Source organism: Manis javanica, chromosome 1, assembly GCF_040802235.1.
Source record: "Manis javanica isolate MJ-LG chromosome 1, MJ_LKY, whole genome shotgun sequence".
Lineage (NCBI taxonomy): Eukaryota > Metazoa > Chordata > Mammalia > Pholidota > Manidae > Manis > Manis javanica.
The window spans coordinates 113,088,700-113,107,943 of NC_133156.1; the positions used below are offsets into that span (position 1 = coordinate 113,088,700).

At 41.1% G+C, this 19,244-nt stretch overlaps 1 protein-coding gene across 1 annotated transcript; it reads left to right on the forward strand.

Moving 5' to 3' along the window:
- Positions 1–9,935: 9,935 nt before the first annotated feature.
- Positions 9,936–17,907, forward strand: LOC140849437 (uncharacterized). Its single transcript, XM_073236390.1, has 2 exons — positions 9,936–10,369; positions 15,442–17,907. Exon 2 carries the CDS (start codon positions 15,503–15,505, stop codon positions 17,276–17,278), a length of 1,776 nt encoding a protein of 591 aa, XP_073092491.1. The 5' UTR covers positions 9,936–10,369; positions 15,442–15,502; the 3' UTR covers positions 17,279–17,907.
- The last annotated feature ends 1,337 nt before the right edge of the window (positions 17,908–19,244 follow it).

A 19,244-nucleotide genomic window follows, 5' to 3' on the forward strand; every position in this document is an offset into this window, starting at 1 on the left:
ACTTTTTTATAGTCACTAACTTTTAAAAACTGACTAATTCATTAAATAAAGCCAGTTTATTAATTCTCAGATTAGGACAAAGTATACCTTATGTTGGGTAAAACAAGTTGTGAATATCAGGCCAGTTCACTCTTGTTATTATTCTGCCATCAGCAAGCATTGTTTGTAGCATCTTATGTGTCATGCTCAGATTTTCGGCTTTGCAGTCCATTTGGATTCAATGCATTACATGGAAACTCATCCAAGTTCTCCCTCAGAGAAGAGAGCTCGTCCTTCCACAATATTCAATACACTTTTACTCTTTTTCAGATTTCTTTTCACTATTTTCTAAGTGAAGGTGATGCCTGTTTCCTTGACAACAAGACAGTGTGAGCACTGAAGTGATACTGAGGGCATGTCAGATGCATTCATAAGGTGAGTTATAGGTGTTCAGAGGAAATACATCTGAACAAACTTGTCTTCCTCTGTGAGCAAAAATGCTAGTGAAGGAGCTTCATGATTTCCATGGAATGGAAGAGATGATACTCAACACTGGCCCATCAGATTTTTGCCTTTGTTTACTAGTAATGTTCACTTTTTTCCCCATTATTGTTAAGTCACAGATAATAACCAATTAGTTCAAAACCTGAAAGCTAAACAAACACTCGTCTGTTGCTTTTCCATTATGGGATATAGTTAAGTGATAGCATGATGGCCTCTGTGGTCTTTGCCCCTAGAGCATGTAGCTCAAAATGTGTTATGACAGTGTAACAACCATTCTGTGATCCAATGACATGTCAGTCAGAAGCCTCCATTGGCAGTTGTGTCCGCACTTCTGAATTAGATTGTCGGTACTGATACATATGTGATATGACAAGATCCTAAAGGGAGTTTTGAATCATTAAAAAAAAAACCTATGAGATAATTTTCTTAGTCACCTAGATAGTAAATGTATAGTGATACATTTGAATTCTTTGAAAGTTGCAATTCAAACATAGTACATATGGGATCACTATTAAGGAGAATATGATTAATTGACACATTCTTTTTCCTGATCATGACAGATAACAGAGAGGCTCTCTTAAACTGGTGGAAATTCTAAGAGAGGCTGCGAACAGATCCAAGAGCCTTCAAGACACCTACTAGCTGGAGAACCATTTCTTCGGTTTTGAAGGGAGAATTTGGGTAGGACAACCCAGTATCTCTGACAGTCCAACCCTTGGGCTATTTGTCTCCAAGTGCTTTATGTAAGGCCACAAGCAGCTCACTCAGGATGCTGGTGGGCCCCTTTTTCTCAGGAAAACAGGTGACAGGAAGTTCAATGTTTAATCTTAAAGCCCCTGCTGCTGCAGCTGGTCTCAAGGCAACAACTGAAACTCAGCATCTCCCTCTGCTTCTATATGTTCTAGATTTGCCTCATCCTCAACAGTTCTGCTGGTCTAGATGGCTTATCTGGTGGGGTGTTCAAACCCTCACTCCTGAGGGACCCCTGATGACCATACTCTTGTGAGGCTGCTGTGTATATCCAGAAGACATTCCATTGATGACCTGGATGCCAAGCAGATTCATTCCTTTCTGTCCCCGTTGTGTAATAGTAGCCCTCCCTCTTGTTGATGATTTAGGTTAATTATTCCTGCGAGAATGGCAGTTTTTATTCTTGTTTGCTGGCACCTTGGCACAAAGAGTCCAGAGTGCCCTGGGGACAGCTGTAGCTTCAAGTTTAATGTGCCTCTTTCTATGTGGTAGAGTTGCAGAATTGGGAAGCACAAATGCTCTAAGTGGTTCACTGAGAATGATGGTAAGTAGGACCACTCCTAATTCTATCATTTGGTCCCCGGACACATGTATTCTATCTGTTGGGGTCATTGCATTCTCTAGTAGTTATTGATTTAGTGATATATTGTGTCCTAGAAGATAGCACCCATCATCCTTACAGGGTAACATCTCCAAGCTGCCACCTTAGCTGTGCTTTTAATAGGCCATTACATATTCTCTGAAGCCATCAGCTACTGTATATGTGGTATGTGACAGGACCAGTGGACTTCATGTGCTCACTATCACATTGCCTTTGCTATAAAGCAGGCCCATAGGTCTGACCCAAAGTTATAAGCATGATGTGTCTGTGTGCCAAGCATTCTTTAAGCCCTGAAATAGTGGTGCTAGTTAGAACTCTGTGGACAGTGAAGTCATGCTCATGCTTGAAATGCATGTCAGTTACCAATGAAGTCTACCATTTTTCCTTACTATAGTAGAAGAGATCAAATGCAATGGACTTACCGCCAAATGGCTAGTTGGTTTCCTTAAGGGGCAGTGCCTTGTTAGGTGTGCAGCATAGGTCTGCACTGCAGCAGGCTGGAATTCTGCTGCAGTAGTAGCTGTATCAGCCTTGATGAGTGAGACCCCACGTTTCTCAGCCCACACTTAGCCACCATCCCTGTCATCATGGCTACTCCATTTAGGTTTCTAGTATATCAGCGTTGTGGTGGTGAATGACAGATTTGGATTGGTGCCAACTGGCTGAATTATTCTGTCTTGGTTCTTTGGTGTCTTTTCCATGGGGGTTATTTTAATGATCAACAGCTCTGGGAAAAGGGAATGAAGCAGGATTGGGCTGTGGTAAAATTCCAGCAGGGTCTCAGCTGACCCTATGAAGGGCTTGAAGCCTTTTTGGCCCTTCAGAGTTGCCCAGAGTTGGGAAAAGAGAGCTTAGCTTTTGTAACAGTGAATCAACCGGCCAGTGGCTTTGCACTGCCCTGGGAAGGGGTTGCAATTTTGGGCAAGGTGATTGTCTTCAGCCTATTTTTCTAAAGTGATTACATGATGGAGGAAGAAAACCTTGACCAAGAAGAACTTGAGATTTTAGGAAAATTTCTTCCCACCAAAATTAATCTTCCAACCCAAGCCCCAAATCAATCTGGATCATATACCCCAGTAATTTTTAGGTGTATGAGAAAGGAGCCTTTTTCACTGAGTATTGGGATCTAACTAAACAGGCCAGAGACCTATGCTGTAAGGTAGACTTCCTTTAGGAATCAGGCCCATCTGAATAGTTCCCAGCTGCCAGCTGTAGAAAAATAGGCCATTGGTGTCCTGCCAGCAGAGACTAACATGTAGGGAGCTCTCCCTGGTGCTGCTTAAAACCTTGCCCAGACTGCCTCCTCTGCTTAATCTTTTGAATATTACTCCTTGGATCTGTCTCTTGTATATCTTATTTAAAATAAATATACTCACCATTGCTTACTCACCATCCCTCCAAATCTCTTGAAAAACCTCTGTTGCAATTGTGACCTGATCTGATTGTAAACATCTGCTTGGCTCTAGTCATCACCCAAGCCTACCACCCAATGGCCAGTTCCTCTATCATCACCTCACCCTGTATTATCTTACCCAGAACCAAGAAATAATCTTGTGTTATGAACAATGACTGGTTGATTCACTGTTATAAAGTCCAACCTCTCTTTTCCCAACTCTGAGCAACTCTGAAGGGCCATTAAATCGTTAAGTAATGTGCATTATTCTTTCGAAAAACAAAAAATTCATTTGATCAAAGTGCAAGGTTATTCAGTAAGGAGATTTTGGCTATCAAATGAAATGGGAAGATTAAAATGCCTGCTAAATTCTAAGTTAAATACTTGTTCAGGATTTTACACAGGAAGAACAAAAGTCATATAGCAAACTAAGTGAATTAAAATTAAGCTATGTTAGGAAACACTTTCTTCCTTTGTATGTCAACCTTTTAAGATGCCACTTAACACCTGTATGGATTTAGCTATCTAGCTTGTCAATTGAACATCCATTACACCATGTGTAGCACTTGAACGGATTAGCCTGTCTTTTCAGATTGGGCAGAACTGCTTTTCTATCAAAGGTCTTCAAGTTTGCTCGACTTTACTGGGAAAATGTTGGAACACAAGAATTTTGACATCCAGATATGGTGGAAGAGCATGCCAGAGAGAGGGAGCATGAGCTTAGGAGCAGAGGTAGGAAAGCATGAGAAAATATTTGGGAAAAAGTGAATGAAGAGTATAGTCAGAACACAAAGGTGGGAGAGAAGGCAAGAAACATACAGACACTGATGAGAGTGTTGGAGGCCCTAACACCTAAGATGATTGTAAACAATAATCTGATTAAAGGGGGAGAGATGTGCAGCATTAACATGGTAATGGAAGATGAAGAGACAATAGAATCATAGATACTGGTTATAAGCTCTTATAATTTCCTACATATGCAGTTCTGAAGGCATGATCTAGGATTTTGTCAGTAAAGATAAAAAGAAAGGGATAAGTGGAAAGACATTTAAGAATTAGAACAGAATGTGGTGAACAATTTTAGGATTGAATAGATTTTCAGAAGAATAAGCCAAAGAAGGCCAAAATTTTAGCCTGGATGACTGAACACTATATGAGTGTCTGCTTATTTAAATAGAACTCTTAATGAATAATTTAGTTTGGAAGTTGCAGTATTTTTAGTGGTAGCAGAGCATCAGCTGGAAAGAGAACCAAGCAGTTAGATAAGACTAGTGTTGAAGAAGGCAGGGCTGAAAGACTAAGTTTAAATTGTGAGTTACACAGAAATAATAGTCAAGCTAAATTAAATGAAAATGAATAGGTTGATCTGCTAGTCTATTCCTTGAATCCATCTGGATTGTGGGATCATGTGTCCGTAGTTTGGAGGAATTTCCACAAGGGGGTGATTTATTCTTATTAGGTAGCATAGACTTGAGACCAAAATAAGTATTTAAGAGGAATCTAAAAACAACTATTTAATATGCTTTCTCTTTGCCAGCATTCTGAAGCTACTATTAGATGCGTTATATGAAAATGTTCTTTACTAACAAAATATAACTACATAATTTATCTTATTATTTTCTAACATATATCCAAAGTGTAAAGGTTACTTGAAGTAATAATTAAACCAAACATAAAAACCTAGAATCATGTAGGGCTGTCCCAACTTCCCATGTGAAAATAAAATGACATCTTCTCAAACTTTTGGCATAATTTGTCATATAATCGCTCTATTTGCTTTTATGACAGAACATTCCTTTCGTCTTCTTACTTTGCAGATCAATCTTTTTCCCACTGGTCTCATATTTTTAAAATGTAAATATTATTTTCTTTCTGGATTTAAAAGCATATTTCTGCCCACACTCTCATGAAATTCAAATCCTCTTGACAACCGTATCCCACTCACACTTGCTTATAGGTCCAAACAAAAACATGTTCTTTTCTCATGTGAGTGACTCATCAGTGAATCACATGGTATTGCAAATGTACATGTATATCTAGTTATCTGAACTCTTAAGCACATATTCACTAAATATTTGCAAAATTTCCCCCACGTTCATTATTGAAAACATATTCTAATGTATCAGTAAAAAGAAAAGCTGAATTTCTTTAAGAGTGAATGAGAGGATGTAGATTGTGTTTGAGTCATTTCTTCACTCTTCTAATAGGATTTTATTTGAAAGTATTGTGCATTATCTATTGTTTTCTTGCATCATTAACTGGAAATGTCTTTGAAGAAATTAGGTGAGCCTGAAGTTCAGAAAAACTCATCCATTTGAAGAAAAATTACAAGTATTAAATTGAACAGAGAGAGGAGAACTCACAAAAGATATAAGAAGATATAAGCCTGGGGAAGCACTTCTCTTCGTTTACTAGACTTATGATGATTTTCTACAGGTGAAAAAGCAAAAAAAGAAAAAAATGACAATATTGTTGATACTAAGTACTATAGCAATAACCACATGCTGTGTGTTGATAGTCTCAGTCATTGTAGAATGCCATGGAGAACCACGTGGATACAGTAAAAAACAATGGACAGTTTGAAGAAAAGGAGACAGAGGAGAGAGATATTCACGTAACACCTTAGTTTGAGTAGGTCCAGGAGGCTTCAGAAGATTTAAAAGTTATACATGGCCACGTAATTCGAAGGTCATAGAGGAAGCAGCTGCCTCTGAGACTAAGACTGCACTGATATTCCCCAGTACAGTGCAGAAAACTGTTGGTGAACATGGTTTTTCTGCAAAGCCCTGGTTCAGGCTTGATGAAATGGATATCTTTGAAGATGTATTTCATCATGTAGATCTGTTTCAGATAACTAGGAGAAGACAGTACCACACACTTGAAGCTTCCAAAGACAAGCTACCAGTGCTTTTAGATGGGAATTATGAAATACTGCTAAGCTTAAAATGTGTTGGTTGATCATTCCAAAAAACTGCACAGCCCCCAATGGCTTGTTGAACAGTTACTTTGTGAGCCAAGTATTGAGGGATTATAGGAAGCATTACCTTATGATTATTCATAACAGAATACATGAAGAAGGAAAATCTTGTAAATAAGCCTCTTTTGATAACAGATAATGTCCCCAGACATCCCTCTATTGTTATTGATTAGGAACATCCTATCTGAGTAGTTTTTCTTCCCTCTGTAGTGTTACTGATTAGGAAGATCCTATCTATCTAAGTGATCTTTTTTGGCTGTAAAATAGTATGTGAAGTATCTGGTGTGCTATGACTCCACAAAGGGTTTATGGAACAGTTTAAACATTAAGAAGGTCCTTACAACTTATTAATTATGCTTTAACAAAATGTATCACATCATATTTCAAAACCATGCCCATATGGTAATAGGCTAAATACTATTGGAAGATGGAGGTAGATTACAACCCTATTATTTTCCTAGGAACCAGAATTTCAGGCAACATGAAATTCTTCCAATGGAAGCTCTACTTCAGTTTCTATTCGAACAGCTAATGGTAGTCTGAAGCTTTTACAAATGGCCCTTGATTAAAGTTTCTTATTTTTGAAGACTGGCCTATGACTAGGTTCATAATCAGCATTAACTGTATGATTTCTTGTGTTTTAAGTTCGATTTCTTGCATTACATACATTACATACATGTAAAATTTGACAATAATAAATATAAGTGACATTTTGTATGTGAGAAATTGCTGCATTTAGCCTACAAATTCATTTAGATGCCATTGTTTGTCATTAATATATTTAAATTAGGTTCATCATTTGTTTACTTTAATAAATAAATAGACCTTTAAGAATAAATTAGAGAAGATTTGTGGTTTGTAAAGACATGAATCTCTTAACTTGAATATTTCCTTTATTGAAGTTATTTCCTTTAAAACTGAAAAAAATGTGAACATTTATAAAATTATATTTTCTCATCTTTTAAAGATTTAAATGAATCCTTTTTCATTTGCAATGTGCTTCTCTTTCAATACAGAAGTTTAGTTTCACAGATAATTATAACAAGAGTCATACTGATTATTTATACATGTATATATTACTTTAATTCCTCTACCTTTTTAAACCTCGGCATGCAGGTCCCTTTAAAAATTCCTTAGTTTGACAGTTGGCAACTAGTCAATGCTGAACCAGCTTCCTGAGAAAGGGCATTATTTTGCATGTCCTTGGAGACTGGATAATTAATGTGTAATGTTTTACTTAAAACTCTAATTAAGTTTAAATTAAAATTCTTAGGGGTTTTAATAGAGGAGGAAGAATTTTGGTGCCTTTTTCACTTAAATGTTATATTTGCCAGCCTGTCTGGGCCCAAACACCTCCATTTGTATATACTTAATATTGCTGTTTTAATGGTGGCATTTGGCCTGGAAACTTTAAGAAAACTTGTCTTTTTCCTACCCTCTATTATAGTTGTTTTCCTTTAGTTTGTTTTCCTTTAGTTTGTGTTGAAGATATTATAAAACAAACAAGGCACTTGTTGTTGTGTACTATTTACCTTTCTCTAGAAACTAGAAAAGTACTATTTACTCTATCCTCATAACTTCATTGTAAACACAATAAATTTAAGATTCCTCTTCAAAAGCTTTTCTCTCCATTCTCTGAGGAGTTTAGTTCGCTACTTATGTAAATATTTTTTTCCACATCACTCTGATTTCCTCCTTTCTATTCTTCAGTCTCCGATTCTGCCCTGAGGATCAATCACATGGACAGGAAAAGTCATGAAGAAGCTTCCTCAGCAAACATACCAATTGAGGGACTGAAGTTCCCCCATCTGGTCCCTGGCTAGAATATATACTGCACCCCCATCTTTGAGGGATGACACAATATTCTGAACTTGTAGTGTTTTGAAATTAATCTTCACATTCAATAATTTTTTGCCTGTAAAATAGTATGTGAAGTATCTGGTATCAATAAAGGGTTTATAGAACAGTTTAAACATTAAGAAGGTACAGAATTTTATCCATTCTGTATTTTCCCTTCTTTTCTACCTATAATTGTCACAATGGGCAAGAGGTTTCAACTAGTAGTTATTCATCACTTACTATTATCTCTACCCAAGAATATTTTTTACTTAAAAATCATCAGAATTAGTTGGTAATTTGCCATATCTGAAGAGTAGACTAGGTCCACAGAAAGCCACTGACACAAACACTTACTGAATATGAACTGGAAATTCAATAATTCTTCAAGGTAGATGATTTGCCACGGGTAGTGTGACTGAATGGTGATCATTACTGGCATAAATAGATAACCCAGTTGATAGAAAAATCCAGTCACATTCAATTTGGCTTCAGCATTTTCACTTTAAGCAAGTGGAATCTTTCAAAAAGATGTTGAATTTTCAATTTTTTATTGTATTGTAGCCAAATGTGCAATAGGAATAAATGAGAATCTCTAAGTTAATTGTGGTCTGTGCCAGGACTGAATGAAGGATTTGAGAAAGCAAAATAAATGACACAAGAAAGTGAAACAAATAAATAAATGATATGTATTTAAGATACATAGCTATTGTTTCTATTACCTGTGTTTAAAGAAACAATATTCCCTTTTCTTAAAGCATATGAGGGTCATAACATTGTTCTAATACACACATTTATTATTGCCACAACAAATGAGTAAATTAGGTAAAAGAGAAATTAAAAAGAAACTTTTCATGAATTTGAATAATTATTGAGAAATAAAATTATCCATAATAGTAACTCATGGCAAGGGGAAATAATTGCTAGTAGTGTAAACCATTTTTGAAAGAAACTCAAATTTTTTCTAAAGTAATAATAAAACTGTGATTCTTAATTTCATAAGAATTTATCTTGCCAATTGCCATTAGATTTTTTCTTGGTCAATAATTTGCTCATCTAACAAATATATGTTAACATGTAAGCTAAATCAGGATGTTTTTATTTAGTATTATTTATTTACCTCAACTTTTAACAGTATTTTAAGATCCTAATGCAGCATTTATGTTTGTTGCTCAAAAATGCTAAAATACCTAAAATAACACTTAAAAAAAAATTCTACAAAACATATGGTATATATCATTTTAATTTAAGCTTCTTATAACTTTATATTTTGCTAAATTTTTATAGTGAATATTAAACAATTTATATGATACTCTATTTGTATTTCCATAATATTATTATCTAGATGAGGCTATTTTAAATTGAAAATGCATAAACAAACCCATTTAAGATGCAAGTTTAGTTACAAATGTTAGTAATTGGAGGAGTTGGGAGGGAGAAGGAGAAGGTCAAGGGGAGGGAGAAGCCGAGGGAGCAGCAGTGTGGATGGGTACTTACAGGCAAAGGATTGAAGGGAATGAATAAACTTAAAACTCTTAGTTGGGAATTTGAAACTACTCCAAATAATCTTGAACCTATATGGTGATATTGTAATGGTTTACTGAAACAACTAAATACTCACATTGAAGCTTTGATTTTTTTGTATGTATTTTACTGCATATTCTCTTTTACTTTCTTTAAATCCTAAAAAAGTATGTATTCTCTTCTTCTCAATTAAATCTAAATTTCTTGGTGTCATGTGTTATATCTCCTATTTCTCTGTGTCCTCCACAGTGCATAACTCATACTGGGCACAGGATGGCTTAATATATGTGGACTGAATAATTGAGGACTAATCATATTAATTGATCAGGTCTTCTTTTATGTAATTTGCATTAATTTAAATGGTTTCTTGTTGGCAGCCGCGCTCAGAAAATAGCGCCCAATGCAGGGCAGCCGGAAGGCCCCGAACTTCCTAATGACAAATCATCCCACACCACTAAACTACATGCTAATTGCGCCTTGGCATAAGGACCAATGAGACCCACCAAATGGTTATGCTAAGAAGGCATATGGAGCCGCACCAACCAGGTCAGAGCATGAGAACTATATAAGCAAGCCTCTCCTTCCCCTCTGGGTCCTGCCCAACTCATTTGTTTCACAAAGAGCTGAAGAATAAAGCTTTCTGCAGAAGAATCCTGCTGTTGTTGCATGCTGTTCTTGCCGGCGAGGACAGGGCACGCGACAAGTGGTGCCGAATCCCGGGAACCAGAACATCACCGGCACAGGGAGGACCCTTCAGACATCTGGAGAGGATTCAGAACTGCAGGTCAGAAGAAAGCCCGGAGGGGTAAGTTCCGAGAGGCCCCTGCTTTTTAGGATGATGGTTGATGGTTCTCTGTAAATAAGGAGGCACCATGGGGAATGCACCGTCATTAGTCACGGCGCTGCAGACAGCTCTCAAAGAGCGAAACTTGAAGGTCTCCAGCAAAGTCTTAGGATCTTTTGTGAAGGAGATAGACCGTGTGGCCCCCTGGTTCATTTGTTCAGGGTCCCTCTCAATCCCGAGCTGGGACAAACTGGGGAAAGATCTTGATAGAGAGGAGGAGGAGGGTAGCCTGAGGGGAGGCACCAGGCCCCTCTGGAAACTGATTAGAGCTTGTCTGCAAGATGAGAGATGTGAAAAGGTAATAAAAGAAGGTCAGAGAGCATTGACAGATATCCAAGAGAGCATGTCAGAAACGGAACGGGAAACAGAGAGCGCGCGCGGCCGAAAAAAGGCCACAAAAACAAAGGTAAAGAAACCTCAGAGTGAGGGAGAAAGCCCGCCTAGGGCAAAAGCGAAAGAGCCCCGAGAAGCGAGTGACGATCGCCTCGGAGAAAATAGTAAATACCCCTGGAAAGAGTTGAGGGACCTCCAACTCTCCAATAGGGAATCTGAGGAGGAATTAACGTCCGCAGAGGAAGGGGAAGAGAATAAAACCGCAGAGTGTAGAAGTAAGGGAACCAGCAAAGTTGAAAAGCGGACCAAGGAAAAAATGAAAGCAGGGTGTCCCCCGACGCCCTTTGCCCCGCCACCTTACGTGAGTGGCGCACTCTCCTTTTGCCACCGAGATACTCTTCAGGCAATTAGACAAATGTTTCCTGTATTTGAGGATAATGGCGTACGCTCTCACCAGCCCCTGAGCCATAAACAAGTTAAGGAGTTAGCAGAATCCGTTCGGGCTTATGGAGTCAGTGCTAACTATACCATAGCACAAGTTGAGAGATTAACAGAGACAGCCATGACACCCGCAGACTGGCAATATGTAACTAAGGCATGCCTTTCTAGTATGGGGCAATACATAGAATGGAAGGCATTGTGGCATGATATCAGCATGACCCAGGCACGCGCAAACGCGGCCGAAGGACAGCCTGCGTGGTCATATGATATGCTGACGGGCCAAGGACAGTGGGTAGCTGACCAGACCGCCTTCCCCTTACAGGTATACGCACAAATAAACACGTGCGCCGCCAAGGCATGGAAAGCCCTCACCAACAAAGGAGAAGTATCAGGCAATTTGACAAAAATTATTCAGGGGCTGAGCGAGCCATTTTCTGACTTTGTCGCTCGTATGATGGAGGCCGCAGGCAGAATATTTGGAGATCAGGAACAAGCAATGCCCCTAGTGGAGCAATTAGTATTTGAACAATGTACCAAAGAATGCAGACAGGCGATAACACCCTGGAAACAAAAAGGGATACATGCCTGGTTGAAAGCCTGTAGAGAAATAGGAGGGCCACTCACCAATGCGGGCCTAGCCGCGGCCATATTACAGAGCCACAAACAAGCCAGGATCACTAACAGAAGTATCAAATGCTTTCAATGCAGGAAATTAGGACATATAAAGAGAGAGTGTAGGAGCCCAGCTTCAGAACAAACAACCCAAAAGACCCCTGGGTTGTGCCCTAAGTGTAAGAAAGGCAGGCATTGGGCCAATGAGTGCCAGTCTATTAAAGATATAGAAGGGAAACCCTTAGAGTTGCCAAAAAACGCCCAGAGGGGCCCCCGTCACCAGGGCCCGCAAATATATGGGGCAACCAGCACGCAAGTGTCATTCGGGAACAACCAGGCCCCCCAAGGAGAGCCACTTCAGGTTCCGCGGGATTGGACATCCGTGCCACCACCAGAATAGTGTTGACTCCACAGATGGGAGTTCAGCCTATCCCTTCAGACTTTAAAGGCCCCCTACCACCAAATACCATTGGGTTACTCCTAGGGCGCTCTTCTGCTGCATTGAAAGGCCTGGTAGTTCATCCCGGAGTTATAGATCAAGATTATGAAGGACAGGTAAAAATCATGTGTTCGGCTCCCAGAGGAATCTACCCTATATCTCCGGGAGACCGCATAGCCCAGCTCTTAGTTTTACCTAGTCTCCACGCCAATTATCCTGCTACCAACACGGAGAGGGGAGAAAGGGGCTTCGGCTCCTCTGAATGGGATTCAGCCTTCATAGTATTAGATTTAGCAGACAGACCAAAATTAACTCTTCAAATAGAGGGAAAGAGCTTTGAGGGAATCCTAGACACTGGAGCAGATAAAAGTATTATCTCTGCAACCTGGTGGCCCTCCAAGTGGCCTGTGACCCAATCCTCACATTCATTACAAGGTTTAGGATATGAGTCAAGCCCTTCAATTAGTGCCAAACCATTGAAATGGCGAGCCCCTGAAGGACAAGAGGGTACAGTCACCCCTTATGTACTCCCTCTACCAGTCAATTTATGGGGGAGGGATGTCATGAGAGACTTAGGCCTCAAACTCATTAATGAATACTCTACCCCCGCCCAAGGCATGATGATGGACATGGGATACATCCCTGGCAAGGGGCTGGGGAAACACCAACAGGGACACATAGAGCCCATCCTGCCCAAAGTAAAGAATGACCGTCACGGCCTGGGTTTTTCATAGGGGACATTGAAGATGCCATGCCCATACCTTGGCTCACAGAGGAGGCCGTATGGGTTCCTCAGTGGCCCCTATCCTCTGAAAAATTAGAAGCAGCTCATTGCTTAGTGCAAGAGCAGCTCCAAGTGGGACACCTAGAACCCTCTGTGTCCCCATGGAACACACCCATATTTGTAATCAGGAAAAAGTCAGGATCATGGAGGTTGCTTCATGATCTGAGAGCAGTAAATGCTCAAATGAGAATGCTTGGACCCGTACAACGGGGACTGCCACTCCTCTCTGCCTTACCCAAAGAATGGAAAGTGCTCATAATAGATATTAAAGATTGTTTCTTTTCTATACCTCTAAGCTCCAAGGACAGGGAAAGATTTGCTTTTACTTTGCCAGCTATTAACCATGAACAACCCGATGCCAGATTTCAGTGGAAGGTCCTCCCTCAAGGAATGGCAAATAGCCCCACCATATGTCAACTGTACGTTCAGCGAGCGCTAGACCCAATTCGTAAGACCTATCCCACGCTAAAGATCATCCATTACATGGATGACATCCTTCTTTGCTCCCCACAACCAGCAGAAATAGAAGAAGCATATATAGATCTCACTAGATCCCTAGAAAATTGGAGACTGAATATAGCAAGCGAGAAGGTCCAAAAATCTAGTGTTAGCAAATTCCTAGGAGCAACCATTTACACAGATGTAATTTGCCCCCAAAAGCTTGAGATAAGACATAATCAATTGCGAAATTTGAATGACTTCCAAAAACTCCTAGGGGATATTAATTGGTTGCGCCCATACTTAAAGATACCCACCACTGAATTGACTCCACTATTTAAAACCCTAGAAGGAGACCCACAACTAACGTCACCGCGCTCCCTCACACCTGAGGCATTACAAGCCATTCGCAAAGTAGAACAGGCTTTGATGACAGCACAATTAAATAGAGTGCAATCGAATGAACCCTTTGAGTTGTGTGTCCTTCCCACCCCAGAGCTGCCAACAGCAGTCTTATGGCAGCACGGCCCACTGATCTGGATTCATCCCCAAGCCTCTCAGGCTAGGACAATAGAGTACTATCCAGCAGCCGTGGCCAAACTTGCTTTGAGAGGAGTAAAAACCTCCATGACACATTTCGGAGAGGCTCCAGCTAAAATTATAACCCCTTACAGCGTAGAACAGATACAAGTATTATGTGCTATGAACGATGATTGGGCCATACTTGCTTACAGTTTCTCAGGAACCTTTGATAATCATTTCCCTAAACATCCCCTCATCAACTTCGCCAAAAATCATCTCCTAGTATTCCCTCGGGTCACTAGCCTAACCCCTCTGCCTCATGGAAAAACAGTTTACACGGACGGGTCTAAGACAGGCACAGGTGCCTATGTCCATGATGGCAAAGTTGTGACAAAAGGCTACACGCCTGACACTCCACAAATAGTGGAATGTCGCATAGTCTTAGAGGTCCTACAAATCTTTCCTGAACCTTTAAATATTGTGTCTGACTCCTGTTATGTAGTTAATGCAGTCAAATCTCTAGAAGTGGCCGGGCTAATTAAAGCGTCCAGCCCAGTAGCCACTTTGTTCAAACAGATACAATCAGCACTACTTCATAGGCAATCTCCTTTGTATATAACTCATATCAGAGCACATTCAGGCCTTCCCGGGCCTATGACCCAAGGCAACCACCTGGCAGACCTCGCAACCAGAAGCATAGCCTTTCCCCTGCTAGACCCTGTCACCACAGCTTCAAAATTCCACACACAGTTTCATGTCACTGCCGAAACGCTGCGCAGGCGGTTTAGCATAACCAGGGCCGAAGCTAGGAACATTGTCCTTAGCTGCCAACACTGCTGCAGCTTCCTTCCCGCACCTCATGTGGGGATCAACCCCAGAGGTATTAGGCCTTTACAAGTTTGGCAAATGGATGTGACGCATATTTCGTCTTTTGGGAAACTGAAATATGTACATGTATCCGTGGATACTTGTTCAGGAGTCATCTTTGCCTCCCCATTGTCAGGAGAGAAAGCTTCCCATGTCATCCAGCACTGCCTTGAGGCTTGGAGCGCATGGGGGTTACCACAGATTCTGAAAACAGACAACGGCCCAGCCTATACCTCTACAAAATTTGCTCAATTTTGTCATCACATGGGGATAAAACATATCACTGGCCTTCCCTACAACCCACAGGGTCAAGGGATTGTGGAACGCGCGAACCGCACGCTCAAATCCTATTTACTTAAACAAAAAGGGGGAATTGAAGATATACCCCCCACACCAAAAACTGCCATAGCCCTAGCACTTTTCACTATAAATTTTTTGAATCTGGATGCTCAAGGCCATACAGCAGCGGATCGCCATAATCAGTGGCCAAAAGACCCACAAGAACTAGTAAAATGGAAGGACGTGTTATCTAACCAATGGAAGGGCCCGGATCCAATCATAATCAGATCCAGGGGAGCTGTGTGTGTTTTCCCCCAGGGTGAAGAAAATCCCTTCTGGATCCCGGAGCGCCTAACGAGGAAAGTCCTAAACAAAGGAGATGACTTCGCTGTACCTCCTGACCCTGCTCCTGACACTGGAGACCCCGACTCAGGGAGTATTGAGATGGGGAATCCTGTCTGCCTTTCCTAAGCCTATGCCTGTCCATTTCAATGCAGCCGTTTTTCCCCGCTTTTTCACCACCAACTCTAGTATGAACTTGCCTTACCTAGTTAAAGACACCCTAGTAGCTCCCCTGGGAGAAAACCGATCCTTCGTAACTAATGGGTCATTATGCTTCACCACTCAGAATCTAGCTGGCTGTATCTCCCTGAAACGGAGGAAATACGGATGGTTCAGTGACATAATTCTAGAGGCCAGTAGCCTCCCCGTTATGTCAGCTAAATTTGAAGGGCCTAATAAGGAAGGGAGCCCGCCCTATAAGAACATGACTATCCACCAGATGGTTCTCTGGATCAATGGCACATTTGTACACTCTCCCAGGAACAATTCCACCGACAGGCCTCATCAACCCAAATATGCCTCCCATTGTGTGGGCGACTATGAGGGAGAGCTGTGGCCCTGGACTGACTGTCAGTCAACTGTAGTAACGTGGGCAACTGAGAGGCAGGAGTTTACCATCTCCCCAGATATGGAGGGACGGCCAGCCAATGAGGCTTGGTGGCCAGTAAAGGTGCTCGAAGGCGAGTTTCGTCAGCAGGTGAGCATGAACCCCTTCCATAAATGGATGCTGTGTGGAGTCAATGGCTCATGTACCGACCTCTCCCTCTTTTCCGCCCTCCAGGGTGGGGGAATTGGTGTAAAAAATATCACCTTTTGGTGCGAGAATAACCACATGCGCGCACACTGGAACATGATCATGACCCATAACTACGAGAACTACACGTGTTCAGCAAAATCAGGTCCAGAGTCACCTAATTCCCTTTTTCCACCTTCTCCAGTATGCGTATACCCCCCATTTCTGTTTATCTTATCCAATAGTAGCTTTGACTCCTGCTCCAATGAAACCTGCTTTCTGTCTCAGTGTTGGGATGCGCATAACTTTACCAATGCTTTGGTAGTCCGCATCCCCCGTTGGGTCCCTGTTCCCGTAGACGCCCCTAACACCATGACTCTGTTTCGAGAAAGGCGCGATTTCGGTGTTACAGCCGCCATAGTGCTCCTGATCTCCGCGACCGCGGTCGCAGCCACCGCCGCTGGTATAGCTTTAGACACCTCCATTAAATCGGCTACAGAGCTCAATAACCTTGCAGCCTCAGTAGCTTCTGCCCTGGACCAACAGTCCACACTTGATGGCAAACTGAAAGGAGGAATAATGATCCTCAATCAACGCATAGATCTCGTGGAGGAACAAATGGAGGTGCTCTGGCAAATGGCCCAATTGGGATGTGAGCGGAAATATCGTGCCCTCTGCATCACTAGCATTCAATATAAAAATTTTACACGGGCAGCTAATCTGTCACGAGACCTGTCCCAGTATCTTTCAGGAAACTGGTCCCAAGACTTCGATGGGACACTAGAAGAGCTGCGGCGAGAAATTATCCACATCAACTCCACCCGTCTAGATATCTCCGTAGCGGAAGGACTCTCTTCCTGGTTCCTCAGAGCTCTCTCCCATGTCAAGGAGTGGGCGGGCATGGCTGGGATGGGCGTGTTCCTGCTTGGAGGTCTCATGCTCTTACTCTGGTTGTTATGCAGACTCCGCAACCAACATAAGCAGGACAAGGTGATCCTTGCTCAAGCCCTAATGGCGATAGACGTTGGCGCCTCTCCCCAAGTGTGGCTCAACATGCTTAAGAAGGAAGCTCGGCTTTAGCTTGAGGTAGCTCTTGCACCCTGAGCCCATGTGGCACTGCACCAGGCCCGAGTACCTCAATGCTTAATCACAGCTTTCTTTAAGAAGCTCATGGTGCAAGAGGGTTGAGAAAAAAGGTCCAAACCCTTTGTACCAAGCGGTCCCAACGCCAGCCAGAGGATGCGAGGCAAAGCACTGCAAGAGGTCTTGGACCCCTCTGAGAGGCATGCCTGACTGCATAGGGGTAGATGCCCAGAACCCCTCTCCAAAAAGGGGGCATCAGGAAGTATGATGGAGGTCAGGCCTCTGTCTCCGCCTCTGCTGGCAAGTTCCGCCTTGAGCTTCTGTTAGACAAAAAAGGGGGAGATGTTGGCAGCCGCGCTCAGAAAATAGCGCCCAATGCAGGGCAGCCGGAAGGCCCCGAACTTCCTAATGACAAATCATCCCACACCACTAAACTACATGCTAATTGCGCCTTGGCATAAGGACCAATGAGACCCACCAAATGGTTATGCTAATAAGGCATATGGAGCCGCACCAACCAGGTCAGAGCATGAGAACTATATAAGCAAGCCTCTCCTTCCCCTCTGGGTCCTGCCCAACTCATTTGTTTCACAAAGAGCTGAAGAATAAAGCTTTCTGCAGAAGAATCCTGCTGTTGTTGCATGCTGTTCTTGCCGGCGAGGACAGGGCCCGCGACAGTTTCTGATTCAATTACAGCTTTCTAAAAAAACTTTTTTATATCATGTATAGTAGATTCTCAACTTTAAAATTACTTTAGAACTGAAGAAGAAAATGAATATATTAACACATAGTTAGAATTTATACTGATACGTACATTTCAAATATAAATTTGACTAAATTTATTTGTTACACTTGACCTCCATTTAAAGGTATTTCAGAATATTTGGGAATTAAAAAAATGAATGTAGTCTCAAAATTTCTTGTAAATATAATGTGAATTTGAAATATATAGTTTCTATTATTGACCTTACATGAAATTATATATTTTTACATGAAATGCAATTTTTTCTATTAGGCTTATTATTATTATTCATACTGTATTTAGGTAAATTCACTTTTACCATTGAAAAATACTTTATTTTTGTGTTAATATTAAAAATTCATTCTGTGAACTGACTTAAATCTTTTCCTAAGGTTGTAAATTAGCAAACTATCAAAGGATTTTAAGTTTTAGAGTATCTTCCTGTGTTTGCAGGATGAATACATTGGAAAAAATTTTTTGTTCTTTGTTTATCTGTGCTATTTTCTGAATTACTTCTTATGTCTTTCCTCTCACTAATTATGTCTTCAACTATGTTTAATCTGCTTTGTCATGTTCCTACTAATCTGTCTTTCTGTATTTTTCTTCCTAGTAGTCCTGTTTGATGATTTTTTTCTAATCCACCCTGGGTTTTTTATTACAATTTCTTGTTTTCCAGTCAGGCTTTCAATTCTCTCGTTTTAATTTCTTTAAAGATATTAAGCATTTCTTTCACTAATCACTACCATATCTACAGTTTTTGTGGGAATATTTCTGCAGTTGCTGTATCTGCTGACTCTCATTTGTTTCCTCATATTTTCTGCAGTTTTTCCTTCGGGATTTGTGGCCTCTGGAGCTTTATTTGTGGAAATTCCTTGGAGCCAGGGTTGGTATTACATCCCTGCAGCAAGCCTCTTATGTGCTTCTTCCGTGCAGGTGGGGTCACTATTGACACAGGACTACATTCATCTTAATTTTGGGCTTGGAGCTTTCAGATTCTGAAGCCCTAAGAATATTGATGCCAGCCCTTAATTAGGACTTTGTTGGAAGGCATTTTATGTAAAGAACTTTTGTTATTTTTCTTGCATCCAGAGCCAAAATCAAACAAACAAGAGTTTCTTCCAGTTCCCTCTCTGAGGCAGGCTTTTTCTAGCTTTCCCACTGAAGGTATTACCTTTGGGAATACTGGACTTAGGCAGAGATTTCTGTTTTGATCTTTCTTCA